Source organism: Misgurnus anguillicaudatus, chromosome 2 (assembly GCF_027580225.2).
Source record: "Misgurnus anguillicaudatus chromosome 2, ASM2758022v2, whole genome shotgun sequence".
NCBI classification, from domain to species: domain Eukaryota; kingdom Metazoa; phylum Chordata; class Actinopteri; order Cypriniformes; family Cobitidae; genus Misgurnus; species Misgurnus anguillicaudatus.
In genome coordinates, this window is record NC_073338.2 from 16,074,339 (window position 1) to 16,102,300 (window position 27,962).

The 27,962-nt window shown below is 38.3% G+C and overlaps 2 protein-coding genes across 5 annotated transcripts; one reads left to right on the plus strand and one right to left on the minus strand.

The window, feature by feature from the left end:
* Nucleotides 1–2,222: 2,222 nt before the first annotated feature.
* On the minus strand, nucleotides 2,223–16,340 carry sppl2 (signal peptide peptidase-like 2). 2 transcript variants are annotated; one of them, XM_055201652.2, is made up of 15 exons: nucleotides 16,183–16,340; nucleotides 13,377–13,493; nucleotides 13,024–13,206; nucleotides 12,848–12,937; nucleotides 10,962–11,101; nucleotides 10,493–10,635; nucleotides 10,316–10,412; nucleotides 10,111–10,227; nucleotides 9,767–9,848; nucleotides 9,581–9,655; nucleotides 9,352–9,414; nucleotides 9,161–9,260; nucleotides 6,528–6,605; nucleotides 6,294–6,454; nucleotides 2,223–2,779 (listed from the first exon to the last, which is right to left on the minus strand). In XM_055201652.2, exons 1-15 carry the CDS (start codon nucleotides 16,228–16,230, stop codon nucleotides 2,606–2,608), a joined length of 1,668 nt encoding a protein of 555 aa, XP_055057627.2. In that variant the 5' UTR covers nucleotides 16,231–16,340; the 3' UTR covers nucleotides 2,223–2,605. The 2 variants fall into 2 exon arrangements, 1 of the variants encoding a protein (XP_055057627.2); XR_008643692.2 differs by having other exon boundaries at nucleotides 2,590–2,779; nucleotides 6,219–6,454.
* A 962-nt stretch (nucleotides 16,341–17,302) lies between these two features.
* Nucleotides 17,303–26,476, plus strand: dapk3 (death-associated protein kinase 3). Of its 3 annotated transcripts, none has more exons than XM_055201662.2 (9): nucleotides 17,303–17,443; nucleotides 18,206–18,295; nucleotides 20,562–20,922; nucleotides 23,034–23,163; nucleotides 23,256–23,304; nucleotides 23,665–23,691; nucleotides 23,788–23,940; nucleotides 24,618–24,663; nucleotides 24,741–26,476. In XM_055201662.2, the coding sequence occupies exons 2-9, from the start codon at nucleotides 18,234–18,236 to the stop codon at nucleotides 25,272–25,274; spliced, it is 1,362 nt and encodes a 453-aa protein (XP_055057637.1). In that variant the 5' UTR covers nucleotides 17,303–17,443; nucleotides 18,206–18,233; the 3' UTR covers nucleotides 25,275–26,476. The 3 variants fall into 3 exon arrangements, with proteins under 3 accessions (XP_055057637.1, XP_055057638.1, XP_055057640.1); XM_055201663.2 differs by having other exon boundaries at nucleotides 17,309–17,443; nucleotides 18,209–18,295; XM_055201665.2 differs by lacking the exon at nucleotides 17,303–17,443 and adding an exon at nucleotides 17,503–17,522.
* Nucleotides 26,477–27,962: the final 1,486 nt, after the last annotated feature.

Below are 27,962 nucleotides of genomic sequence, written 5' to 3' on the forward strand. Positions count from 1 at the left end.
CAATCTGTGTGAGCTTTATTTAGGCTTCTTGATGCCATAATGTTGTTGTTGACATTTTATATTATATATACATTACACACCATGTATATATGCTGTATAAAATGCTGTGTAGAAAATGTCCTAAATTAGACTTTATTATCATTCCAATAATATTTCTTAGAAAGTATAGGTGAGAAGTGTGACGTTCTACTTTTTGGCCAACATTTTCCAGACATGTGTGCTATCCGAATAAGTGTGCCTTTCCCCTAAAATTATGACCATAGTATGAGCACACTGTGAGTGTACCATGACCTCACATCATGAGCTATTGTCACGATGAGAGGTCACCCCTGCAAACAAGCCTACGATTGCCCTTTATGGGCATAGCCTTAGAGCCCCATGCAGGTTTGCTCACTGGTGAAACGTTGGCCCCTTAGTGCTGGCCCTGCACGGGCAGCCCTCACTTAGCCCCCAGGAAGCCCTCATACAGCAAAATCCCCCGAGTTAAATAAACACTGCTGGATGTGTATATTGTCCCATCTTACAAAGTGTTAAAAAAGACACTGAAGCAGAATTAAAAGCTCTGTTATCCTCTTTCTCACCATCTCTGTCTGAAACATAAAGTCATTTTCCTACTTTAGGTTTAGATTTTGTTCAATTTAAAGTGAACATTATTGTGATCAGTGTTTGTTTTAGTGGACCTTGACTCTTGACTTGTTCAGTTTTTTGACTGCTATAAGTTTGTGTGTTAAAGACATGTTTGTTATGGCAGACAGAAGACAATGCAACTCTTTGGTGCTGTACAACTAAACAACATCATCTAGAAAACGTATGTATTAATTTAATGTTTGCACACTTATCAGAAGGATCTTTCTCTGACAATAATGTGATACTACAGTATGAGATCCAGCTCTCTCATAGCCATTTGTCTTTCTGAAGAACTATAAAACACTGACATTTAAAATTAACCGGTGTATCTATAATGAAACATCAACATCTAAACCTAAGTTAAGAAAATGACTTTACAAGTAAGATGTAAAATGCAATTTTATGTTTCAGACAGAGATGGTGAGAGAGAGGATAACAAAGCTTTTAATTCTGCTTTAGTGTTACTTTTTAACACACTGTAAGATGGGACAATATATACATCCAGCAGTGTTTATTTAACTCTGGGGATTTTGCTGTATGAGGACTTCCTGGGGGCTAAGTGAATGAAGGCTGCCCATGCAGGGCCAGCGCTAAGGGGCCAACGATTTGCCAATGAACAAACCTGCGCGGGGCCCTTTGACGAGCCCTAAGTGAGCCCATAAAGGGCCATCATAGGCTTGCTTGCAGGGACAGCACACTCACTGTGCACTCAAACTATGGTCACTATATGAGATCATGGCAGACTCACTATGCACTCATACCATGAACTCAACATTCTGAATTTAAAATGACCTCACACCGTGATAATCACAGTATGAGAGTTGTGTTACGTCACTGTGATCCTCCAGTATTCACCTTTTCCTAGTGAGATAGGGGAAGTAAAATGCCCCCTTATGTTGTATTGGCTCCTCTTAACCTGCTCAACATTTTGAATTCACAATGAGCTCACATATAGCTCACACTGTGATTATCACTATATGAGAATGGTGTGACATCACTGTGATCTCGTGTGATCTCACGTGTTGACTGGGTGAGATGTGACCATTAGACAAGAAATCCTGATTAGGGCTGCAGGGTCACAAAAAATTGATGAAAGGAAAAGATATATACAAAATTTAATGGTAGTTATTTATAGTTACTTATGGCTTTGCTGCAAGACTGCGACTACATTCTAACATTTATCAGGTCTCCGTGTTATCACAAGGTGGTCAGAATGGTTAGTTTACACTTTGTGCACACTGGCCAAGACAAGTAGCAGATTTTTTGAATACCTTCAAAGCACTTTACAGTGCTTGCTTTATATAATTTTAATGTCAAGTGTCAGCTCTTATACTTTTCTATTTAATCATTATATGACTTTGAGTTGGTATACATAGTCAAGTTTGTACAAAGATGGGTGGTATTTGTGATTCTATACATAAACTTTTCAATAAACAGCACTCTGGGGATAAAAATAATCAAACACTTTTTTGATACCTTTGGTTAATTCGGTACTTAGCACCATATTTCGAAGCATGTGATTCTTGAGCACTGTTATTACAAGGACCGAACCAGTAAATTGTGTTTTATTCACTAAAAGCTTAATATCAGACATATTTTCAGTGAGTCATCTTTTATTTGACATTTGTTGGAAAACGTCTAGCTGCACCGTTTCATTTAAAGAGATACTGTCGATTTACAAAGACAAAGAGAACAAAAATAACACACAACTGCGAACCTTATGAATTAGATGAAAGCCATCCATATTGATCCGTTCTTCACACAATCCAATAAATCGGATAAAGTTCAAGCAGACATCAAGTTACGTTCTTGTGTCTCTGATTTAAACACACTATACATATATAAAGGCTTAAAACCGCTGCTGCCACTGATTTCTTCTTTCTCTCTCTGCAAAGTGCATTGAGATGTTCATACTGCTCAAGTCTATTACATACATGGTCAGATCTGTAACTGACTTAAAAGAAAATATGATCAGTCTTTATGTTGTAGCTGCATCTTTAGGATGTGGAGCTTCCTCTTGTGCGGCTGGAGGAGGGTCTTCACTCTGATTGGTCGGTTCAGAGTCCAGCTGCTCAGGGTTTGACTGGGGTTCATCTGTGGATTGACCTGGAGTTTGAGTACAGTTTATTTGCTCCATGACAATAGGAGTAGGCTGAGAAAGAAACCAGAGGAGGATGCGTTACACATTCCCAAATTCCTTAACAAAACACAAAATTAATATTAGAGATGACTTATAATCTTAAAGAGTTGATTTGAAACATTGATGCGAGACATGAAAATCAATTACACTAAGAGATTCACACAAAGAGGTTGTGTGATGTAAAGATGCAGATAAAATGACCTCAGATATATGACTGAAGTAAAAGAGAGATCAGATAAGGTGATGAGTCAAGAAAAGCTCAAATCAACTCAATGCCAGCTAATCCCCAAACCAAGTTATTGGTTTTAAACCAGAATGACTTAACTACCACGTTTACATGACAATGTTTTCAACCAAAAACTGTAAACTTTTAGTGGGTCTTGGGTGTTCATTTAGATGACAATAGCGCTTTGAGGTCTTAAAAACAAATGATTTAAAAAGTAGGTACAAGTTTTTAAAAGCTGTATCGTTATCGTTGACGCAACAATGACGGCCTACGGGTATGTGTTTGTGCTGCTCAAGATACAGAGTTTATTAACGCTTCTCCAGCTAAAATTATAAAATGCTGCTGCTTTATAGTCCAGGCAGGGTTGTCGGTCTAAAAAACTGATTGATGCTTTCGCTATCTTGATCGTTTATATTTATTACCGTGTAGAAGAATGCATAGTTGTGTAGATGAAGTATTTCTTAATGCCGAGTTCAGAACTGATTTTGACTCGCTGACAGGTTTTGCGCAATTTCAGACAAATGCCCCAAATCACAAGCAAATCGATGGTTGTGCATGCTAGTGACAATCACACAGTGTGAATGCTCAAAGACGTGATCTAACATCGGATTTCCACCGACTGCGGAGCGGCTGCAGATCGGCTCCGCTGCGTAACGGCTCCGCACTCCGCCGTCCGGCAATACCCACCGGATCCGTATTTGTTGCAGAGCGGCTGCGTGCTGAAGTGACGAGGACCCGTGAGTTCTCGCAAATTCACATGAAGATCGTGCGATATCTAGTTCTGCCTCCGCCCATTATGACGTTGAATTATGACGTTATTACAAACCAGCCCAGATCCCAACACGAGATCTCGCGAATTCAGGTATGATCACGCGATAAATTCATGGCTCCGCCCTGCGGAGCTGTCCGGCATCCGTCAAAAATAGAAGCTCTGCGTATTTGTGCCGGAGGGCTGCGGATGGCCGTAGCTGTGACGGATTCGGAACGCAGTCACTGGAAATACACACATTGACTTGAATGGAAACCGATTGACTCCGCCGCCGTTCCGCAACGGATCCGCAGCCTTTCCGCAGTCGGTGGAAATTAGGGGTAAGAGAATCGCTGACAAGTCGCCGACACCCACAAGATATTTGGCATGCTAAATATCTGGACATGTCGGCGATTCAAAATCATGCCATGTGAAATGTGTTTTGATTGAAAATAACATCGGCGATGACCTACAGCCAATGAGAGAGCAACATACAGGACAGCTGAAAGTTCGGAGAGGAGTCTCTCCAAACATTTCCTCCTTCATAATCTTTATTTCTTCTTCTTCTTCTGCTGCAAATAAGCGCACATGCAATTTGTATGGTAAACTTCTTGCGAGCTACCATTTTTAATAATAATTCAGTCTCACGTGAGAACTCCGGTCTTGCACCCATGACCTCGCCTTATTTTCTTGTCACTTCTCGCATGCGTTTGGTTGTGAGACGTAGTTTGCGGACCAGGACAAAGTTGTCGGCGATTCTTCCAACAGTACTACAGGGACTACGGGTGGAAATTAGCTCTTGAGCTATAACCTGGTACTATCCATCTTTCCTTTTAAGGTTAATGTTTAATGTATGCTGTCTCTGTTTCTTTAAATAAATAAAATTCAAATTCAAAAATTCAAATTCAGTAAAGTCATGCAGTATAAAAACCCCTTTCGCCAATCCATCATGCAGTCTGAAACAGCAGCGACTGAACGCTACCCTAGATAACCACACAGTGTGAAAACATCTGTGACCCGACTAGTTTGAAAATCATGCAGTCTGAACTCGGCATTAAGTAACATCGCCATCTACTGGTCTGGCACACATAATATAGCTTTTTTGACGTTTTTGTGCATCTGTTTAAACCAAGCGTGCCGCACAAGCCCTGAAAAATGAAGCCAAAACGTCTCGATCGCCCCCCAGTGACTGTTCAGTATAGGTCATAAATCCCGCCGCCTCCATATTATTCAAAGAGACTTGAGTCCAACTAAACAATTTCATTACATTTCAATTATCTTTTTTTCCGAAGCTGGTTTCTGTCATTTACTGTAGTTTTTATCACGCTGATGTAAATTCAAATGTTTGTTTTTAAAATAAGTTTGTTTTTAGTTAGTTATTTAAAGGCTGAGTGCACAATGTTTGAAAAACGCTTTGTAAAAGGAGACAGGCTGACTACCAAAACACACTTATAGCCAATCAGCAGTAAGGAGCGAGTCTACTAACCGACATCCTTGCCGGTTGCGTATGTGTGGGACGGGTCTTTTAAAAGAAGGTCCAGATTCTATTGGGGTAGGGGCGTGTTTGATTAGGTGATTTCAAATATCAACATTGGCTTTCAAACATTGTGCACTCCGCCTTTAATGCTATAAAAACGGTGGTGTCACGTCATGATTGACAGCTGTGCTATACACATTCTGCGAGAGCAGGGCCTTGATTCTACAGCTTTACTTCCTGCTCACTCCTGCGCAGGACTGGTCCCGAAATTGCTACTGCGCAGACTCAAGACCCAAGATGTCAGCGGCTTCACTTTTCACCAATGGAAGAGAGCGAACGGGCGTCGTCCATCATTTTTTTACAGTCTATGGTTTAAACATTGATTGTTTTGACAGTGTTGTGGTGTGTATGTAATTTTTTATGAAAAGGAAATTTTTCCGTTTTTAGGTCAATCGTTGTCATGTAAAGGTAGAATGAAGCACTAGGAAAAACATCAGGCTTTTTTAAACACACAGATCACTGATAAAAAATTAAAGAATAGATTTGGTGTTTATCAATCCCATAAACCAATGAAAAGGGGACTTTAGCTCATGTATAATGTTCATAGCACAGCACAGAGAAAAGCATTTCTGTCCAGCTCTTAATTCGATTCAAATTTTAGTAAAATATGTATTCATTTCCAAGAATCTTTTTTTTACAAATGCATTGTCTTGTCCGCTGGTTAAAATAGCTGTATTATATCTATATATTCTGTATTGAGGCTGGTGGTGGTGTTCTTTCTAATGTGTAGATTTTCCTACATTTGCATTTCAAGATTTCTAAACGTTTTTAAACAGTATTTGGTGAAACAAAAAATGAAATGTGTTATGAACAATTACAAAAGACTGGAAATTAAATTAGGGGTACAAAAACACCAAACCCATCCTTTAAAAGAAAACACCCACGGTTAAAACGAGAGCAACCTAATAGCAAACAAAACGTGTGGGTGATTTTACTCAACTGTAAGTCTAGTAACTGTACATAACCCTAGAACTTTGCCGACTGACGCAGGCACTCATATCAAACTGGTATTCACCACAAATCCACTTCCTGTCCAGAACGAAGGCAGCTCCTTGCGCCACAGCGCCACCATGAGGCTGGTGAGCAGAGTACAGGGCACCAGGTACAAGAGAGCAGGTTGACCCATCTGCATCAAAGCCAAAGCCACGAATGTGATGAGCAGACCGATGCCGTAGCCTAAACAGAGACAGATCTCAGATCAGCGCTGTGAAAAAAAGGTAAACAAGAGTCTATAATTGGGGATTCTTACCAATAGTGCAGGCCAGGAAATATATTCGAGATGTTTGCATGAGAATGTCAAATCTGTGGCAATATGCTACAAGCAAACCTGGTACCAAAATGAAAACATTTTTGACATTGTTATTAAATAATAATATTTAACTCTTTTTCCCGCTAGCACCAGCATTTTTAATGCCTTTGAGAAAATGCTCTTCTTAAAAAATATAAACATACAATATATCAAATGAAAGAACAGACCCTCTGCTTTTAAATGGAAAAAAAACGTTTCTTTAAAAATACCACATTTTGAGCAAAACGCTGGGATAACTGCATTTTGGTTAAGGACTTTTGATAAAGATCAGAATCACAGTGATGATCAAAACATACATGAAGTTCTTACTGTTTGCCCTAACGCTGGGCCGATTTACCCCCCTAGCGACAATCCTAGCTGTGTCCCGATTATCTTAATGGTTCTACAGATTATCTTATCAGATATTCCCTTGGTGTGAGGTGTGTTAAGGGTGTCCCAACCTGATCGGAAAAACATCGGAGCCGCCCCGATCGCAAATTGTAACGATCAGAAATCCTGATGTGTGGGGGGAACCCCGAGGACAAACACGCGTACGCTCTTGAGATTATCAAAAAAAAAAAACGAAACAATATCCAATCAGAAAGCAAAACGATGGCAGAAGCAGTCATGGTGCAGCAAAAAGTAAAGTTGATGTGGACAGCAGAAATGTTCCCGCACTCTCCATGACTTCACCCAAACCCTTTTCTTTTTTTTCCCTTGAATTTTCTATGAAAATCATTCCAAACACTATCATTAAAATTTCTTCCTGCTATCGTCCGGCATGCTTATTCTGAAGTCTCGTGAGATTTTGTGATACATCCCGTGTTCACAGTCGAGACTCTTGTTGAAAATCTGTTCGTGCTGTCATTGACACATCATGGCACACCACACACTATAGGTGCAAAACGATTAAATCTAGGAATTTTTTATCCTCATGTTTGTGGTGTATGACAGTGTTTCTCACACTTTTTGGAGTGTTGGACCCCCATAATATCTGAAACCATCCTCATGGACCCCCCTGTTCTCACACGCCATCCGCTGTTTTCTTTCCAATCACATTTCACAGTTAAAAGCTATAAATGCAATATATGTGAATGCAATTTAAGCAATTAATATTTTTTAATGACTGGCAACAAGAATTGCATCTGGCCATTTAATTTGATTGTGTAACGTGTTGTGCCATTTCAATGCAATCACATCAATTACATGTTATAAAACGGCCCGTTCTGGTTCTTCATTCTGATTGGTTGAAACGCGTTCTAAGCCGTGATAAAATTCCATGGTAAACCCACGGTTCAGACCGCATTACATAAGTATTACTGCGCCACTGTTGCTGCATACTGATTTATGAAAATAAACACCACAGTCTTTAAAAATATTTTTCTTTTTTCTACAATTGCACAATTAATGGCAATATCCAGATAAATGTCAATATATATTGTTGAGTCATCTCGTCAAAAAAGAGAAAACGTTCTCTAAGAAGTTTCTACCTTAAATTCATAGGTCCGCTATTATCCACTAGATGGCGATCTTACCCAACTTAAACACTGACGCATTCACTCAACACTGAAAACACTGTGTAGTACTGTTCATGGCTCTGAAAATGATCTCTTACAAAAGTTCTTCACAAAAATTGAATTATCTCTGCTTTTTTGAGATGTGATAAGAGAACAAATGAAGGTAGGATGAAACTTCTTTTTTTTAAGCAGAGCATCTGTTCTTTCATTTGATATATTTCATGTTTATTTAAAGAAGATAATTTTTCTGGAAGGCATTAAACTAAAACTGGGTGGCAACTTAAAAAAAAAAACACGCTGACGGGGAAAGAGTTTAAGTTAAGCACGCTTCCACGCATATTTGATTATCACTTCAACAGTTGCACGATATGAATGTTAACTCTTTCACCGCCAGCATTTTTTTAAAAAGTTGCCAGCCAGCGCCAGCATTTTTCATGATTTTCACCAAAGTTTAATGCCTTCCAGAAAATGTTCTTCTTCAAATATATAAACATCCAATATACCACATGAAAGAACAGACCCTCTGCTTTCAAACAAAAAAAAAACCGTTTCATCCTACCTTGAGTAGTTCTTTTGTAATCAGCTTTTGAATATGGGTAGGTTTCTGCAAAAACACCACATTTTCAGCAAAAAGCTGAAATAATTCCATTTTTTTGATGGACTTTTCATAGAGATCCCATTCAGTGTGATCTTTAAAACAGACACGGACATGCAGCAGCTTGCCAGAGGGCAATACTTCCGGGTTTAAAAGGTTGCGGAAGGGCGCCACCTAGTGGATAATAGCGGTATTGCGGAAAGACGGAAATACTCGTCTTTGGCGGGGAAGCGTTTTCTCTTGATTGACGAGATATCTCGTCAATGGCGGGGAAAGAGTTAATGTATAAATTAGATGAATGAAAATAAAAATAAACACCCCAGTCTTTAATCATATTTTCATTTTTTCTTTGCCACACTTGATTCTGAGGAACTACTTTGTTTGGCGGAAGAGTAATATTTGTACTAATATAATTACAACTTATTTGTGTTTTATTTGATGAAATATTTCCTGTTTTTTCAATGATGATGACATGACTTTACCTGGTACCAAAATATCTCCAAATCCCAGCAGAGAGAAGGGTCTGTCACACAGGACTAGAGGAGAAGAGTTTAACCTGGGCACTTTTAGCACCATCGGAAGCTGGCGAACACATAATGAACAGACTCAGAGAATATATTGAAATGCATTTTTGTTAAATAATGTGCTTTCAGTTGAATATCTATGATCAAACCTTCTCATGTGTAGAGGAGTCAGAGGGTCCAGCCGCCACCTCCACCATGATACTTTCACCACTCTACACAGATGTTATTAAATATAAAAACACTGTAACATGAAACATATTTTACAATCTATTTGACTTCCATAAAGGGAATAAAAGGGCTGGGTTTGATTTCATCCATTTAAAATTGACTGAATCATTAAAAGTGGTCTGTATATGAGCATTAAAAAAAGTGTAATACCTTAGTTAAAAGTGGTGTTACGAAAACAAAAAACACATCGTAGACAAACAAGACGACCAGCAGTAGTGTGCAGGCCTTAAAAAAGAAAAACATTTTTAACATGATAGGATTGACCTGGTAGTACAAACATTTGCATAAGTAAACGCAATATTAGGCAGCATCCACCAGCATCCTTTCCTCACTCACCTTAAATGTGGGCAGTCTGATTGTTTTCAGCATGTAGAGACAAAAGGCAATGCCTAATGCATCCTGAAGCACCCACGCCCATCTAGGAAACATAGTTTTAATATCAGTTATACAGTAAAAAAAAAAAAAAAAAAAGGCTGAGACCCATACTGCCATACAAGGGTAAAGCACAGAAATCTGTCCTGTCTTGTGACAAAGTCTCCTGGTTCAATTTTGTCCCGTTTCAGAGAAACAAGAGTGTTAAAATTGCAGTAACATTTTTGACTGTGCAGTAACATGAGTTTATAAACTTTATAGTCATTTTTATAGTCAGAATAGTGATAAAGAGGTTTTATTTTGCTTACTGATCTTCATTGCGGAAAACTCCCCAAGTCACACTGACTCCTATACAGAAGGCTGAAAGGATCAGCATTCGCACCTCTGGCCTCTTGTGGCAGTACGGCAGATTATTTTCAGGTATCCTATCAACATTCAGACATAAATATAAGGCATATCCTTCACAACATACATGTACCCATTGGTCTTGCCGTTATAATTCACATGTGTAACCTGCATTTCCCAATAGGAATTCGTCGAACAAATGGCCAGAGACAGCTGTACAGGCCGACGGCGGATGCCAAACAAAATGTGGCTATGGTCATATAGACTGTGTGGAAGGAAAGACGGAGAGACGGCATCATAATCACAAATAGATTGCTGAAAAAATTATTTAAATAACTTATTTACCCAATTGATCATAGAAAAAATACAAGAGCACCAGCATAGAGCAGCACATGACCACAAATACACAAATCATGATGGGGGTGACGTCAACGGTCTCCTCATCTTGTTTGTCGGCACTGTCGTCCCTCTTGTGCTTAAGGTAACGCCTGCCAATACAAACAAAGGAAACAAATGCAAGCAAAAACTTTAAAACAATTTTGCACAACGACTTCATTAGGACTGAAAATATTTTGTTAAGAAAGTCAAAAAATAAAGCATTTCTTAACTTTTTACCACAATTAATTGTAAGTTTATGTCAGATTCAGTCCAATTATTTTTCCAGAACAGTGACATAATTTTATGTTTTGTGTCTCTTTTTGTTTGCACACATGAAACAAATTATTTATTGATTTTGGGGGGTTATTTCTAATATATTATATTGCTTAAATATCCTAGTGCCATTAATATTTTGTTGAAAGGAAACAACTCTCACTTTTTAATATCTCTGCTGCCAGCCCAATATCCTCCAACGGCCACAGTGCCCACCGCCATCAGAAAGATGATCACCATGTTGTAGTCCACCACTGGTTCATGAGGTGCGTACATGGCCACCTGCATCTTCTCACCAAATTTCTAGATAAAAAGAGGCAGAATTACTTTATATGCTGCTTTCAAGTCATCCTTCTTCCAAGTAGCACTTCAAGTAACTAGCAAAAAGGACTAGTACCAAGGGGTAAGTGATTCACATTTAGGGCTCTATCTTACACCCAGCGCCAGTGTCTTTGCTAGTTTCCACCCTGCGCAATTATAATTTTCACGTTTAGCGCCACGTTGTTTAAATAGCAAATGCATTTGCGCCCATGGGTTTTCTGGTCTGAAAACGAGTTGTGTTCAGGCGCATTGTTGGCGCGTTGCTATTTTGAGACAACTAAAATAGACTACGCCATTGGTCAACTAAAACCTGGTCTAAAGTCAATGGCGCAATATTGCTTTTGTTATTTAATGAGCTCGTTGGTAATATGCGCCTATAAACGGGACGACAACACGGGTTTGCTTATCACATACATGAATGCGCAGCAGCACAAAAACGCTTTTAAATATGAAAGATTAAAGGATTGAATGTAAAAGATTATTATTGAGTCTCTTGGACTTAAATGAGGACTAATTATGAGACATTAGAAGGCGCAAAGAGCTACTTCACCTGTAGCCTAGTAAGTAAATAAATGCTTTGCTTTAAACAAATGCATCTGTTTTTAAATGTTTTTTTAAATGCTACCAAGCAGATTTATTGTATATGATGACTGTGTACCTGTGGATATTGTGAGATGAGAAACATTTTTAAGTAATGCTTAAAAAAAACTGATGTCGCTGTCCAAGTGCTGAAACGTGCGGAGAGCCGTTTGTAAATTCTTTATCTCCTATTTTTAAAGTACAAACCTTTTCTTAAATAAAGACTCTCATTGGTTTATTGCACGTTACACCCAAAATACTCCCATTACTCATTAAAAAAATAGGACCAATCCTTTTCGACCATGCGCTCAGTGCACAAACCATTTTTCCCGTCGTTAAATTAGCAAAAGTGGATTCGGACACGCCCATTTAAACCCAGTCTCCTGAAGATGCGTATAAATAGCACGAAGTGTAAAACTCGTGCAATACATATGCCAAATTCCACTTTGGCGTGCATATGATCCGCCAGTCCTTCCCATTGACTTAAACAGTGCATCTTTTTTTGTCGTTTTATTTATTGGTTTCTCAATTTTTTTTCGGTTTTTTAAACCATTTTCGCTTGGGTTTAGGGTTAGATTTTAGATTTGCTTAATGAGGTTATTTAATATACAGGTTTCTCCATGTTTTTGTCCATATTTAAGCCATGGTCACTTGGAGTTGAGGTTAGAGTTGGGGTTTGGGTTAGGTTGTCATTTTTATATAACAAAAAGTTGTTCTAACCCTAAACCTAAGCGAAAATGGTAAAAAAAAATAGCAAAAAAATTGAGAAACCAATAAATAAAACGACAAAAAAGATGCACCGTTTAAGTGAATGGGAAGGACTGGCGTATCATATGCACGCCAAAGTGGAATTTGGCGTATGTATTGCACGAGTTTTACACTTCGTGCTATTTATATGCATCTTCAGGAGACTGGGCTCCCCATTTAGACCTTGCGCTGTGCGCTTTAGACAATGCGCTTAGATCAGTAAAATAGGGCCCTTAGTGTGTAACTTATACTTAATGCTATCATTCATGTGTTGACAGAGAATTCATAAACCCACTAAATAAGTATGCACAAACTTCAGTACATAGTGCAAAATATATTCAGTAAATAACATAAAAATGTAATAAAACCAATAACCAACCAAATGCTTTTATGTAACATTACCTTACTGATGTCCAGCATGTCCTTATAGCTAAGCAAAGCCACTGGGATGCCTATCTCCTCATATTGGGACTCGTTGCCTATGGGCGGTGTCTGCAAATGAAATCAAATAGAAAGAAATACAAATTTTATTTATGATTCATTAGTCATAGCAATTTTGTGGTGTTATACTGACTCACCAGTCTATCTTTGCTGACAATCAGAATTCCCTTGGCACCGTTAATCTGTGCCAATCTCACTTTCTCATAGAAAGTACAATTTCCTCTCATCACCATTGGGATGGTGTTCAGAAAGCCACCCTTGGGTACGTCGTAGGGTGAGCAGAGCATAGATGTGGTGAGATCATAGGTCTCCATTCGTGCCTTTAAAAACAAACAGTCACTGGTTTGTAGAAAGGATTACACCTCCTGATTAGATGTAACATTAACAAGCAATGGTTTGGATTCTGTGATTGGCATAATTTGAAATGTAATCAATAATATCAGTACAATGTGCATGTTTTGTGTGTAAAAAAATTTAAAGAGACACTAACTGCTTTACTGAGGTCCTGAGGTAGTCGAGCCCACTGAGAGTTAAAGAAAATGCAGTAATCTTTGCCTTTGTTGTTTCCCCATTCACTGAAATGTGCCATACCATATTCGCCTAAAACCTGTGAATCAGAACGGACACAGCTCAGGTGACTTAATAATTTATTAATAAATAATTTTTCGAAATGAAATATCTGTAAACATTAATGTGTATGAATATTCAGGGCTCGAAATTAAGTAGTAGGTAGCTTTTTTAGTTGGCAGCACTGGTGCACCCAAATTTAAAAGTAAGGAGCACCAGCAAAAATGTAGGAGAATCCATTAAAAATTATAGAAGGATCACAACTTCTTCATTCCTGAAGATTAAAAGCTAAAAATATTATGCTAAACACTTGACTTGTGCTCGGCCCATTTTAAAACAAGCTCTTATGCTAAAACATGTGGATCCATGTGGCCCTATAAAACGATTTAATTTTTTATTTTAAAATCCCATTTTTTCTATTACATTTTTTCTGGATTCTGTATTTTTATTATCATTTTTCTTTACAATTAATTACATTTATCTTATCAAACAGCATGTTTTATAAACTGAATTCATAAAATGCAATAATTGATCTTTCCTAAAATAATCAACTTCATTACGTTCAACAGACTTTTATTTTGATGGGTTGTCAGTGTGTATTTGACAATGACATTATTCAATGAAATTTGCGTGAACGTTTACAGGAGCTCTCAATATGAACTTCATGTATTCGTGTCCTTGGATGCCAAACAGCACGAAAGATGAGTCATCTGTGTAATGTTTTATTGGTGACGTTTCTATGAGATGTTCGGAAATTATTCAACAGAATTTTTGCACAAACTCTTCCAAATATAGTTTGAGGTCAAAGTCAATTAAATTTCAAAAGCAAATGGTCGCAATTTTAAACCCTGATATTGAACTGTATCTGTATTAACTAATAGGGATGCTCCAATCAGGATTTTTGCAGCCAATACCGATTACCGATTTATCATCTTTGTGATCGGCCGATACCGATTCTACATTTTTTTTAAGCTGATGCAAGCTCTTTTATGACTGTAACTGTTAAATTTTTATCTAAATAAAGTAATACCATGGATGTGGCCTTTGTTATATTACTTGCAGTAATTAGGTATATTATTGTTTTAATGGAAAATCAAATAAACAAGCACAACAAATATTTGCACATGAGCAACGGGTTATAAAAATGCTCACACTATGTAAAAAATTATCTCTAATTGCAGCCACATTCAGGATCCCTATGATGACAAAAGTAAACAGAAATATTGGTTCATGAGATAAGCAAATTTAACGTAAATTTTTACGATCGAGTCATTTAATGCCATTATCGTCCGATACTGATCGGCGGCCGATCGATCAGAGCATCCCTGTTAACTGAGATTAACAAAGATGAATAAATGCTGACGATAACATATTGTTCAGTCACGTTAGCTAGTGCATTAATGGCACAATTGGTAATTTTTTTGCTTGAGGTCGTGAAACAACAACACTGGCATAGCTTGATGATGCTGTTAAGAAGTGTGGAATGATATGAGATGCTGTCTTTTAGTTACACTGGTAAACATTTGCAAATTTCTTTAAATACAAACATTTTGAGAAAACATCTGGGATAACAGATAGCAGTGGCTGCTCGTGACTGCTCATCCGAAGGGTGCAAATTCAAAATAAGTGTTCGGAGTGTCATGTGGGTTGCTTGCGTTTTCAAAATATGTGTTTGTTGCGTCATGTGAACCTGTGCCTCACATGTTATGTCAAAATAAGTGCCTGCTGTACACGCGTCAAAACCGTTTATGATAAAAGAGCCGCTCACGTTCACAAAATACACGCAAGACACTCCCTTAACAATACACATGCGATTTGTGAGTATCTGGCAAATGCGAGCGTCTCTTTTATCACAAACCTTTTAGACGCATCCGCAGCAGGCACCCACCTTGACACGACATGTGATGCACATAGGTTCAATCGACAGGCCGAACACACATTTTGAAATAACCCACACACATGACGGGCTACATACATGTTGTGATGAACTTGCATCGAGCGCCCTAAAAAAAAAAAGGTCACTGGCTACCACAGATAGATAGATAGATAGATAGATAGATAGATAGATAGATAGATAGATAGATAGATAGATAGATAGATAGATAGATAGATAGATAGATAGATAGATAGATAGAAGTTACCAAATAAGTTACCATACATTTCAGTTTTAAGAAAACAAGGTACATTTTATATATTTTTATTCTCTTTCGAAATACTTCGACTCTCATTTGCTTACTAAGGTAAATGCGTAGTATAAATATGTTCCTTATGTTTCCTGTTTTTTTTTCTATGATAGTCTAATACAATTCAGTATATCAATAAAAAAGATATTAAAGGTAAAATAACGGATTTAGCATAGGTTAAAGTGAATTCTGTAAAATACAGATCTCCAAATTCTCTCTGACTCGCATTAAGTAAATAAGCAAACATACTGTCTCACTGTCTGCCAAATCAAAACAAAGACATTTCGTGAAAGAACAGAAAAGATCGAATAGTGTCAAAGTTAAGGTGATCAGTGTTTTGTATGTTATTTACAATAAAAACAAAGAGTGAAGTGTCATGTCAACAGCGGTATTCTACGCGAGGGCCCTAAACATGCACGAGGACCAGACTCCTACGCAAGCTAACCATACTTAGCATGTTGCCAGTTTATAAGCCCCTCAAAAAATATTAGGTACCCTTCTGTTGAAAAACTGAAAATAATGCGAGTGCTTTTGTCGGCCTCCTACCTGTTCAACCAAAAGAGCTGCCCAAAGGAGACTTGACAAAAACCTCATGATGCCTTGCGGTTGTTATCGTCTCCCCATCCGCATTGCCTTCCTACGACTCAAGCATCAGCTGTTACCACATCTCCCGCCCAACTTTCTGCACAACCATTCTGATTGGGTAGATGTCTTGATTTATTGGCCGTTCATCCAATCAATTAGTTGTTGACCAAGCCTTTAACAAATAAGAGCAAAAACATGAACAAGAAAAAATAACATGTATATTTCAAATACGATACAATAACAATGACGTAAAGAAGAGCAGCATAATATTCAATTTAAGTCAAATTTTCAAAAGAAGTAAATAAAATAAAACGTAAATAAAACGTGCAAAATGTTCAAATGATTGATGTAATTATCTACAAATTCTTCTGAAGTGATTTTTTGTCATCTCTGTATATATAGTGCTAATTTTGCATGCTATATATGGTCACATGAGTTATATATTATACTTATATATAGTAACTTGTATATTATATTGCTTTGGGACAGTCCTTCCACTCCTCAAGGATGTTAGCTGTTTCAGCCAACATCCTATGAATGTGTACACTAAAGCCCTAAAATGTAGCTTTCTTAGATCTGATACATACTTAAAATCATGCAATATTAGTATCATCAATATATTAAGAAAGTGTATATTTATGTGATTTAGACTGCAGCCTCAATAAATAGGCATAATAATGATAGTAAGTGTATGTTGTTGGAATAGGGACTGTCCCCTTAACAACAAAAGCAAATAGAAGTGGTCATAAAAGAGGCATGTTATTGTTAATACAAGAAGTAAACAGCTGCCCGTCTATGCTGACTACTTGTTATTCTGGATCACTGACGAGACAGATGTCAATACCACCTTTAAACCTTATTGTACATAAGAAAACTCATGAAAGAATTGCCATTATTATTGCATCATGAAGGTCAAGCACATCGCAATTCAACAACTATTATTTGCTTGAGCAGTTTATCCTCTAGAAAAAAACTTATTTTACTTCTTTTAAACCTTTGTGTGTTATGATACTGTTATGGGAGCACTAACAAAAGAACAGTGAAATAAACAAGCCCAAACAAGTTTTCTAACTAAAACCAGAGCTTAAATGCACGAACACCTGGCAGGCTGACGTCATCCTGCGGTGGAGTCCAGGCGACGTCAGTCAGCAAGCCACGCCTCTCCAGAGCGCAGCCAGCAACCGGAAAATAGTTTTTGGCTGAGGAATGCAGGGACGTTAAGGTATGTAAAGAAACGTAGTTTTCAGGTATTCCAGATAACAACTTTGATAGTATAACGACGACATTGACGGGACGAATTTGTATGTATCTATACTGCGTGTTTTGTGTGTCAGCGTATGTATTAGCCTGCCGGTGTTCGTTGTTGTCTGAGAGGAGTTAGCCAGATGGCTACCTTGAAGTCAGTGTGTTACCGGTAGATATCTTGTGGATTAAAATAATGCCCACAGTATACTTAGTAAACAGAGGATCTAACTGTATCTTAATCGTTGCCTGTAATGTTCATCTTCCTGGTTGATAACACTTCACGGATTTTTAGTAAACTGAATCGATTACTTTTCTGGATTCATTGTGTGTGTTTTTTAAGCTGTAATATAACTGAAGTGTTCAAACTATACAGTAACGAGTATATTCACACAGTTTAATGTAAGCGAGAATAAAGAAAGAAAGGGGGTGAATGAGAATTAGGGTCTGTCTGCTCTCTGGTTTATGAAGGTGACGTGAACAGCAATGGAATTTCTTCTTAAAATCCAACTTCCTGTGAGGTCAAGAGTAAATACTGTGGACCCTTCAAAGACCCCACTTATCTGTTTGTTGGCTGACTTGCGCCTTTATTGCCATCTCTGTTTATACTAATTTACTAGCCTATATAATTTTTTATGTAATTAGTTTTTTCACTATTAAATATTTTTTATTACTTACTAACAAAAATCTAACTGTGTCAAGTACTTTATTTAACAAAGTATAACAGGAACTTGTTTTCCAGCAGACCGGTCAGTTGAAGTCAGCAAATCATGGCTGGCTTCAGACAGGAGAATGTTGAGCTTTTCTATGAAATGGGAGAGGAGTTGGGAAGGTAAGATATCACTCTTTACAAGTAAAAGAATTTCACACAAACCAAGATTAGCCTAAGTCATTAATGTTTTTGTTTAGATGCTATAATTATGTAAGAATGAATAAATACATGTCAGGATATTGTTTGTATTGGCAGTTGTTTTGCTTTGGGATGCCATGGCAACACCGTGTGTTTGTACATCTCAATGCAGTATAAAAACAAACAGAACTGCAAGAATCAAGAGTTTTATCACAGCTGCAGCACATTGACACAATCATCCACACGCATTGAATCAAGCCTCTCTATATATGGTAGTGCTGCAGCAGCATGACATCACTGATTCACAATGCATACTCTCAATACTGCAGCCAGCCCAGAATTCTCTTGGGTTGCTTTGTGCAGCACTTTCATTTTTGAAATTACTCCTCTGTGTTTTTTGCTAAGGCAATCAAGCATCACTATTGCTATTACCATTCAAACAATTGAAGAACTCAGATGCAAAACCCTCTAAGTTCGTCTGTCATGTTTTTTTATTGAATGAGCTTTTTTTATAACATAGCAATATTTGTAAATGATCTGAGGCTAGGATTAAGCATATTTAAATGATAGTATTTACTGTAATTTACTGTACTTTACTGTACTTTAATGAACATATAGTACATGCAGAGCATTCGGATGGAGGTGGCGTTTAGAGGTTTTTGCATCTGAGTTTCTCAATTATTAAACGTCACGGTTGTTTAATGTTTACCTGTTGAAAATACATACATGACTTTTACTTTGTAACCAGAATTATGCTTACAGAATTTGTGCTCCTGTGTAGCTCGCTGTTAGAGCATTTGTTAACGGTCAAGGGTTCGAACCCTGGAACCAACACACAAACTGATGGAAAAAAAGGAATACCTGTAATGCTTTTTTTTAAATTAAAATGTCTTCCAAATGCATACATGTAAAATGATTTACATTGCCTGGCAGATGAAAACAGGAAAACAAATACTTGCATTTTATTAGAGATCCAAGTTATATCTAGGTGCGAGACTTGGTCTAGGGCTGCATAACGATTAATCGCAACTAATCTTTTGAAGAATAAACATTTTTGTTTAACTCGTATATGTGTACTGTATATAATAATTATGTAAATACACAAAAATATATTGATAAAGGTATTTATATAATATATATAAATTTAAAATGTACATCCACATGTAAATATTTCTTATATAGACGGTTTCAGCAGTAACAACATAAACAAACCGCTTTTGTGGAACAAACTTAACTTCCGGTGAACTCTGCTAAGAAATCAATATCAACAAAGTAATTTTTGTGTAGTTTTTTTTATGACAAGCAAAATAAACAACAGGTAGATTACCTTCGTTCAAATCATAGCTAAAGCGTAACACCACACCAAAACTTTTAAACGCGGCTAAAAACGGCGAATGCCAGCTATTTTTTCAGTTGAGTGCCAGCTTTCTTCAGCTGAGCGCTTTGATAGCTCTGATACTTCAGCTGTGAGCCGGTTGGTTGCTGTGGTAATGTCCCGCCCCTCCTCCACTGTGATTGGACGGTCGTGTGAGAACTGACATTAACGAGCGGAGCTTCTCACCCAAAGTTGAATATTTTCCAACTCTCGGCGCTCAGAACTGAACGTGGAAAAACCGATGAGTGCCGGTTTTCAGCGTGGAAGAAAACAGCTAGCTGCTGGCTGATTTGAAAACATGCGCCAGCAGTGGGCGTAAAAGCTTTGGTGTGCACACCCCTTTAGCTAACGTTACTGTGTAAAATGTGCACTATATAATATATAGTATGCAATCTTTACTACAGACTGGCTGTCAAACCTCTCCCAATCAATTTGCGGTAATTTATGATTGCCATCTTCTCTCATCTTTAGGAAACCAAAACATTTGTTATTTTTGACAAGGTATTTGTTCCAGAGTTCAGTTTAAACACTAGTCAGACCATAAAACGAACAGAGACCGGAAGTTAAGTTCCCCTCAGACGCGTAATCGCGTCACCACACATGCGTCCGATGAAACCGTCTATATACATGCATGTGTGTATTTATATTAACATAATTATAATACACAGTAAACACACAAATATGATGTAAACAAAAATGTTTATTCTGCAAAAATTAGTTGTGATTAATCATTATGCAGCCTTATAGCTTTGACCACCTTGCGCCCACCCAAATCACCCTAGCAAACAGCGACATCATAAATCTTTAGAAAATGTCATTGTTTGGCCTGTCATCAGTTATAATCTGCTAATGTTTGTTGTTAACGTTTCACAGTGGACAGTTTGCCATCGTGCGTAAATGTAAAGAAAGGAGCAGCGGAACAGAATACGCTGCCAAGTTCATCAAGAAGAGACGGCTGTCGTCCAGCCGACGTGGCGTGAGCAGAGAGGAGATCGAGCGAGAGGTGAACATCCTCCGAGAGATCCAGCACAGCAACATCATCACCCTTCATGACATCTTTGAGAACAAAACAGATGTGATCCTGATCCTGGAGCTGGTGTCCGGAGGGGAGCTCTTTGACTTCCTGGCTGAGAAGGAGTCTCTGACGGAGGAGGAGGCAACACAGTTCCTCAAGCAGATCCTGGATGGAGTGCATTACCTTCACTCTAAACGCATTGCACACTTTGACTTGAAGGTAAGCGCAAGTGTGCTGGATTTAAGTTTGTATTTTGCTTAGTTGAGGCTAATTTCTTAGCTACATAGATATGTATTTACTCAAAATATCTTAAGTAATCATGATTTTGGCTTCGATGAACTAGAAACAAAGCCAGTTTAATCATCATTTCTACATGTAGTGTGACCATTTCAGTCCAGTGTCTGTTGAATTCCAAAAAGAGCAAACCTTAAGAGTGCCAAAGTCACCCAACCGCAATGTAAAAGACAAGAGAGCATGATAGGACACATAAAATATGTGATTAAAACAATGTGATTAATACACAGTGTGTAGTTTTTGTTAAGTATTTTATTAGTCAAAATCAATGTCTTTATTCATACATGTGTCAAATGACCTCTGCCAATGATCTGATCTTTCTTTCGTAGAATTTCTTCTTTTTATTTACATTGAACGTTTAAGTTCAAGGAGGCTTCCATGTCGTTCTGCCATATTGATAAACTATTATAGCACAGAGGGACAAAAAGCACTAGCCTACCAATGCGTTTCAACAACACGTTTTCGTTCAGAACACGTGAACCAGCTGAACGGACAAAGAGATTCAGGCCTAGTCCACACGGACACGGGTATTTTTATAACCAGAGTTTTTCCTCCTGCAGTTTAAAAAAAATCCCCTCCACACATGCTCAGTTTAAAAGAAATCTCTGCCTACATGAACACGCAAAAACACCCGATCACACGCTGTTAAGAGCATGCCACACCAGCAAGCGGTGATATAACCCTAATCATAAAGCCACGTTGGCCAATCAGAAGCAAAAACCCCAGTTGTACTGTCTACACGACAACACTGCAACCGGCGTTTCTAAAAATCCTCACCCAACAACAGGGGGTTTTCAAAAATGTTCAATATCAGTGCCCTGATACTGTGTTTCTAGCCTGACGTTGTCATACTCAATTCTAGTCAGAATTTGAGTCTGATACCGCTCCATTGAGCTATAATTATGAGGCGTGTCTCAACCGAAAAATGCCTCTGCACTCAATTGGATAGACCTACGACCAATCAGAGCAACGGAGTGTGTGAAGTATGTTGAAATTACGTCATTTGCAGCCTGACCGAAATGCTAGTTATTTCGCTACAATGACACTAACATTGTGATTATACTAAGTCTGAGTTAGCGAATGTACATCAACACCTACTATGTTTACAACATTTCATTTATATCACAACATTAAGTATTTACTAAGTCATACAGTAAGACTATCTCTTACCATTTTGTACGTTAAGTGAACTTCATCCACGACGATACCCATTACGTTGGCTTGAAAATGTTGGAGCCTAGCATGTCCCTCCACTTATTCAGCAGTCACGATTCCGGGCTTCCGAAAAGAAGCTGGCAACGACTGCTAATTATATCCATCTCGTCATGCACGCCGAGTTGCATCGCCGTGATACCCATTTCAGTTGCGACCAGCTTTTTAGGAAGGACGGCAAAAACATCAATAAATGCCTTGCTCGCGTTTCTCTGTTCCTCTTTTAAAATCAATGCTCTGTCGATATCTTTTAGAACAGACTCAATGTCAGAATCCACACATCTGAACTCTACAGCGGCAGCCATTTCGTTGTAAACAGATTCAACACACGCACTCTTTGGTGACGTGGTTCATTATGTTACTGTTGATTATCTGTCCATCATCGTATAAGCCAGCCCTGACAATTTGATTGGTTCGACCAGCTTTGGGTCTAGCATAGTAGCTCCTCAACCCAGAAACCCCAGACCGATCTTCCCGTTCTCAAAATGTTGTGGGCGGGGCTAAGATCGTCTGGCACCCATGCTACTGTGTTTCCGTTTTGAAGAACAGCCGAACCGCGTAATAAAAGTTACGGTTATAAAAATACCCGTGTCCACGTGGACAAGGCCTCAGTGAGTACATAACGGCTATCGTAGTTGTAACACGCATTTGAAAAGCGAGGCGCTCGAGAGCACTATTCGTTTGAATGTAAAATACAATTTCACCACTAGATGGGGGAAAATCCTACTTATTGTCCCTTTAAATAATCTTAAAGCAGTCTCCTAATTTTTTTCTGTAAATGGATCTATTACAAGTCTTGAATCACTGCATGACTTCTTTCACAGCCCGAGAACATAATGCTGCTTGATAAGAACGTTCCGAGTCCCAGAATCAAGCTGATAGATTTTGGAATTGCACATCAGATTAAAGATGGAAATGAATTTAAGAACATCTTTGGAACACCTGAGTTTGTTGGTAAGTACCCAAGTGCATTAAAGCCCACTTTTATGTGACTTTGTCTATTAAAGATTATTTAGGAGTCTTTAAATTACAATATTTTTTTCTAGCTCCGGAAATTGTAAATTATGAACCACTTGGCCTAGAGGCAGACATGTGGTAAGTCAGTCGTGCCTGTTTGTTTTAAAATATGTGATTCTGATACTATGGGGTGGTTTCCTGGACAGAGATTAGCTTAAACCAGGACAATGCCTTAGTTTAATTAGGAAATATAACTAGTTTTAACAAACATGCCTTACTAAAAACATTACCTGTGTGCATTTTGATGCAAAACAAAGGGCATTGATGTATTTTAAGATATGTCAGTGCAAGTTGTTTTCAGTTTGGACAGCTCTTAAATTTATTTTAGTCTAGGACTAGTCTAATCCCTGTCTGGGAAACCACCACATAATGTTCAGTATATATGATGTGTTATTGTTTTATTTCTGTTATCAAACAATGTCATTTTCTTACCTGCAGGAGCATTGGAGTTATCACATATATACTGTAAGTATCAATGCAAATAATTTGTAATGCACTGGTTTGATTGCATGGTTTGCCATTGAGCTTAATGAATGTCAATGCTTTATTAATGTTCTTCAGCCTGAGTGGTGCTTCTCCATTTCTTGGTGAGACCAAACAAGAAACGCTCACCAACATCTCAGCCGTCAACTATGACTTTGATGAAGAGTTCTTCAGCAACACGAGCGAGCTCGCTAAGGATTTCATTCGCCGACTGCTGGTCAAGGATCCTAAGTTAGTATATGTTTTATAATCATAAACATTCACAAGCCACACCTGTCATTGATTAAAGGGGCCATGTCATAAAAATCGGACTTTTTCTAGGTTTAAGTGCTATAACTGGGTTCCCAGTGCTTTTATCAACCTAGAAAATGTGAGAAAGATCAACCCAGTAGCTTAGTTTTGGTAAACCATTCTCTACAAGCACGTGAAAAAATATGTCATTGAAATTTGGCTCTTTTTATGATGTCATAAGGAGCTCTTATTATAATAATACCACCCCTTAATCTGCACTATCCAATCACAGCACAGCCATTTAGTGCAGAGAGAAAGAGAGAAAGAAAAATTAATTCACAGCACAATTGAGTTTGAATTGCCGTTAAAACACCGTCATTGTGATCAGTGTTTGCACTTCATCTGCTCATTTGCATTTTAAAGGACACACCCAAAACGGCACATTTTTGCACACACTTACAAAGTGTCAATTTTAACATGCTATAATAAATTATCTATATGGGATTTTGAGCTAAAACTTCATATGTGTGCTCTGGGGACACCAAAGATTTATTTGAGATCTTAAAAAATTATTGTGACATGTCCCCTTTAAGACTCATAATTACATAATAAGTTATACTTGATTAATTCATGTTTATTTACTATTCAGTAACTTTCATTTTGTTTATCACTTTCAGGAAGAGAATGACAATTGACGACAGTCTCCAGCATCCCTGGATCAAGGTTCAAATATCAATAATTTTCCGTTATTTTCCGTTGCCATTTGTGCTCTTCTTGACTCTTTGCGTCGCCCCCTACAGGTGATTAAGAGGCGCAACGTGAGGCCAGAAGAGACCGAGCGCAAGCCGGAGCGTAGACGCCTAAAGACCACCCGTCTGAAGGAGTACACCATCAAATCTCACTCCAGCATGCCTCCCAACAACACCTACATCAACTTCGAGCGCTTCTCCCAGGTCATGGAGGAAATAGCATTGGCCGAGGACAGTCTGCGAGAGCTGGAGAAGAACCAGCGCTCCTGCAGGGAAGACGTGGCCGCTCTGCTCTCCATCTATGAGGAGAAGGAGAGCTGGTACAAGGAGGAGAACGAGAGCATCGCCACAAATCTAAATCAGATCAAACAGGAGCTGCAGAAGGCTCAATCCCTGCGCAGGCAGAGCCAGGAGGACACCCGGGCCGCCATGCTGTCGGCCAACGCCCTCAAACGCAAGTTCGGTCGGCTGGAGAACCGCTATGAGGTCCTGGCCGAGCAGATGGGCTCCGAGGTGCGCTGGGTGGAAGAACTGGTGCGCTCCATTTCTGCTGAAAACGACGCACGCAGTACCGGCATGGCTTGAAGCTTTCTCTTTGCTTTCTGTATGTAGTATATCTAATATCTTTGCTTGGTACGTACGGGACAGCTATATAGTATTAAAGACTATCGCAATAAGCTTGATGCCTTTAGAGTTTACACCTTTATGCACCCAGAACAAAGAGCAGGCAATGCAAATCTTTACTTGAGTCTAAGTGAGGGTGTGTGTGTGAAGAATAAGCAGTTTGCTTGTGCATACACTTTAAAAAAATGTTGGGTTATTTTTTATGAACCCTGACGTAATTTAACCTATGCAGGGTTGTTTTAACCCATTGTTGGGTCGAATACTGTATAAACATTTAACCCAATGGCAGGTTTTGTCCTTTTTTGACCAAATGCTTGGTTGAAAATAACCCAGCATTTTTTAGTGTAGCAGTATTCGCATGTGATGCCAGGCTGTTACAGCTAAAGTCAACATATTGCATTTTTGCATATCACCTGAAAATATGCATTTGCTGGATTAAATCATTCACTAGTACTCGAGTATTGATATCAAATAGCACTCAGAGCAAATCATACTAAATGTACATTATGAATAGGGTTGCAAACTCAGGAATTTTGGAAATATTCCAAGGAATTCTTTTGAAATTTAAAAGCTGTATCATATACAAACATTAGCGTCCACAACATCTGACTCATCTTCATCTGTGTGCCACAATTCCCATATATGTATTTTCCATGGCAAGTTTCCAAAATTCCCATAATTTTGCAACCCTAAATGTGAATAATGCACTACACGTTCCTCTATGAGGAATAAATAAACAAGATTCCTTTGCTTTTGTTGTGCCGCACATCCGATGTGAAGCACTGCTTTGCCTATGCAACGTCAACACTAATTTTATTTAAGACAAAGTGCTAGTAACTTCTAACTGCTTTATTGAATGATGCATACAAAACTTTAATACTCTGCTTAAATCATATTCAGTTAGCTGCTTCTGTAATAATAAATATCCCAAGTTTACTCTTTTCTTTAAGTTTAAAACACACACTTCAGACATTCCATTGTTTTTTTGCATGACATTCCATGTGCGGATGAGCATCGGTAACTCGATCAGGAAACCGAGCTCATTTGTAAAGTCAGCAATGTTTGTATTGGTTTGCATATAGTACTGTACTCTCATTATTTGTTTTATTTACAACGAATTTATATACATATCAAAAATCCATTTGAATAAAAAGAATTGAAGATACATTTACAGCGTCTTTATTTGGGGGGTGAGGAGCTGAATGCAAACACTCTTTATCTTAATTTCAACATGCCTGGTGATGTTGGATGTCTCGGAGATTAAATTAAACAAATGATTTTCCATCTCCAGTCATGTTTAGTTACTTGAATAAACATATGGACTTCTTTGCATGCTCTGTTTACTAAAATGTTGTATCTGGCATAAGTTTTGCAAATGTTTAATAAAGTACACATGAAAAAATGTATTACAGTGATCTAATAGGTTTGACTTGCCACTATGCCATGAGCATAAAAGTAATATTTCAGGAAAACAAGATACACCAGCATTGGGTCAAAAAAGAATGAACCCAACCCATTTGTAATTTAAAGGGGCAATGGCATGAAAAATCTGACTTTTTCTATGTTTAAGTGCTATAATTGAGTACTTTTATCAACCTAGAAAATGTGAAAAAGATCAACCCAGTAACTTAGTTTTGCTAAACCATTATCCGCGAGCATGTGAAAAAATAGGTCATTGAAATTTGGCTCTCCCTATGATGATCTTATTATAATAATACCGCCCCTTAATCTGCACTATCCAACCACGGCACAGCCACTTAGTGCAGAGAGAGAGAGAAAAAATAATTCAATTGTATCAAACCACCAATTGCATCATTGTGATCAGTGTTTGGATTTCATCAGCTCATTTGCATTTTAAAGGACACACTCAAAACGGCACATTTTTGCTCACACCTACAAAGTGGCAATTTTACATGTTATAATAAATGATCTATATGGAATTTTGAGCTAAAACTTCACATGTGTACTCTGGGGACACCAAAGATTTATTTGACATCTTAAAAAAGTCTTGTGCCATGGCCCCTTTAACCTGTGCTGAATTACACTGCTCAAAAAAATAAAGGGAACACTTAAACACCACAATGTAACTCCAAATCAAACTCTTGAGGTAGCCTGACTGCCATTAGGTACTCAGACCCCTTGTGAGATCATATGCTGGTGCGGTTGGCCCTGGGTTCCTCTTTATGCAGGACAATGCTAGACCTCATGTGGCTGGAGTGTGTCAGCAGTACCTGCAAGAGGGAGGCATTGATGCTATGGACTGGCCCGCCCATTCCACAGATCTGAACCCAATTGAGCACATCTTGGACATCATCCACCAACACCACGTTGCACCACAGATTTGTCCAGGAGTTGGTGGATGGTTTAGTCCAGGTCTGGGAGGAGATCCCTCAGGAGACCATTCGCCACCTCATCAGGAGCATGCTCAGGCATTGTAGAGAGGTCATACAGGCACGTGGAGGCCACACACACTTCTGAGCCTCATTTTGACTTGTTTTAAGGACATAAAATAAAAGTTGAATCAGCCTGTTGTGGGGTTTTCCACTTCAATTTTAAGTGTGACTCCAAATCCAGACCTCTATGGGTTTATAAATTTGATTTCCATTGATAATTTTTGGGGGATTTTGTTGTCAGCACTTTTAACTATGT

Coding starts and splice junctions, on each gene's coding strand:
- sppl2 (XM_055201652.2), bottom strand. CDS start 16,230: ATGAGGTTTTTGTCAAGTCTCCTTTGGGCAGCTCTTTTGGTTGAACAG. Junction 9,849..10,110: donor GTTTTCCGCAATGAAGATCA/GTAAGCAAAATA, acceptor TATGTTTCCTAG/ATGGGCGTGGGTGCTTCAGG. Junction 6,455..6,527: donor TTTCCTGGCCTGCACTATTG/GTAAGAATCCCC, acceptor GTCTCTGTTTAG/GCTACGGCATCGGTCTGCTC.
- dapk3 (XM_055201662.2), top strand. CDS start 18,234: ATGGCTGGCTTCAGACAGGAGAATGTTGAGCTTTTCTATGAAATGGGA. Junction 18,296..20,561: donor ATGGGAGAGGAGTTGGGAAG/GTAAGATATCAC, acceptor AACGTTTCACAG/TGGACAGTTTGCCATCGTGC. Junction 24,664..24,740: donor TCCAGCATCCCTGGATCAAG/GTTCAAATATCA, acceptor CGCCCCCTACAG/GTGATTAAGAGGCGCAACGT.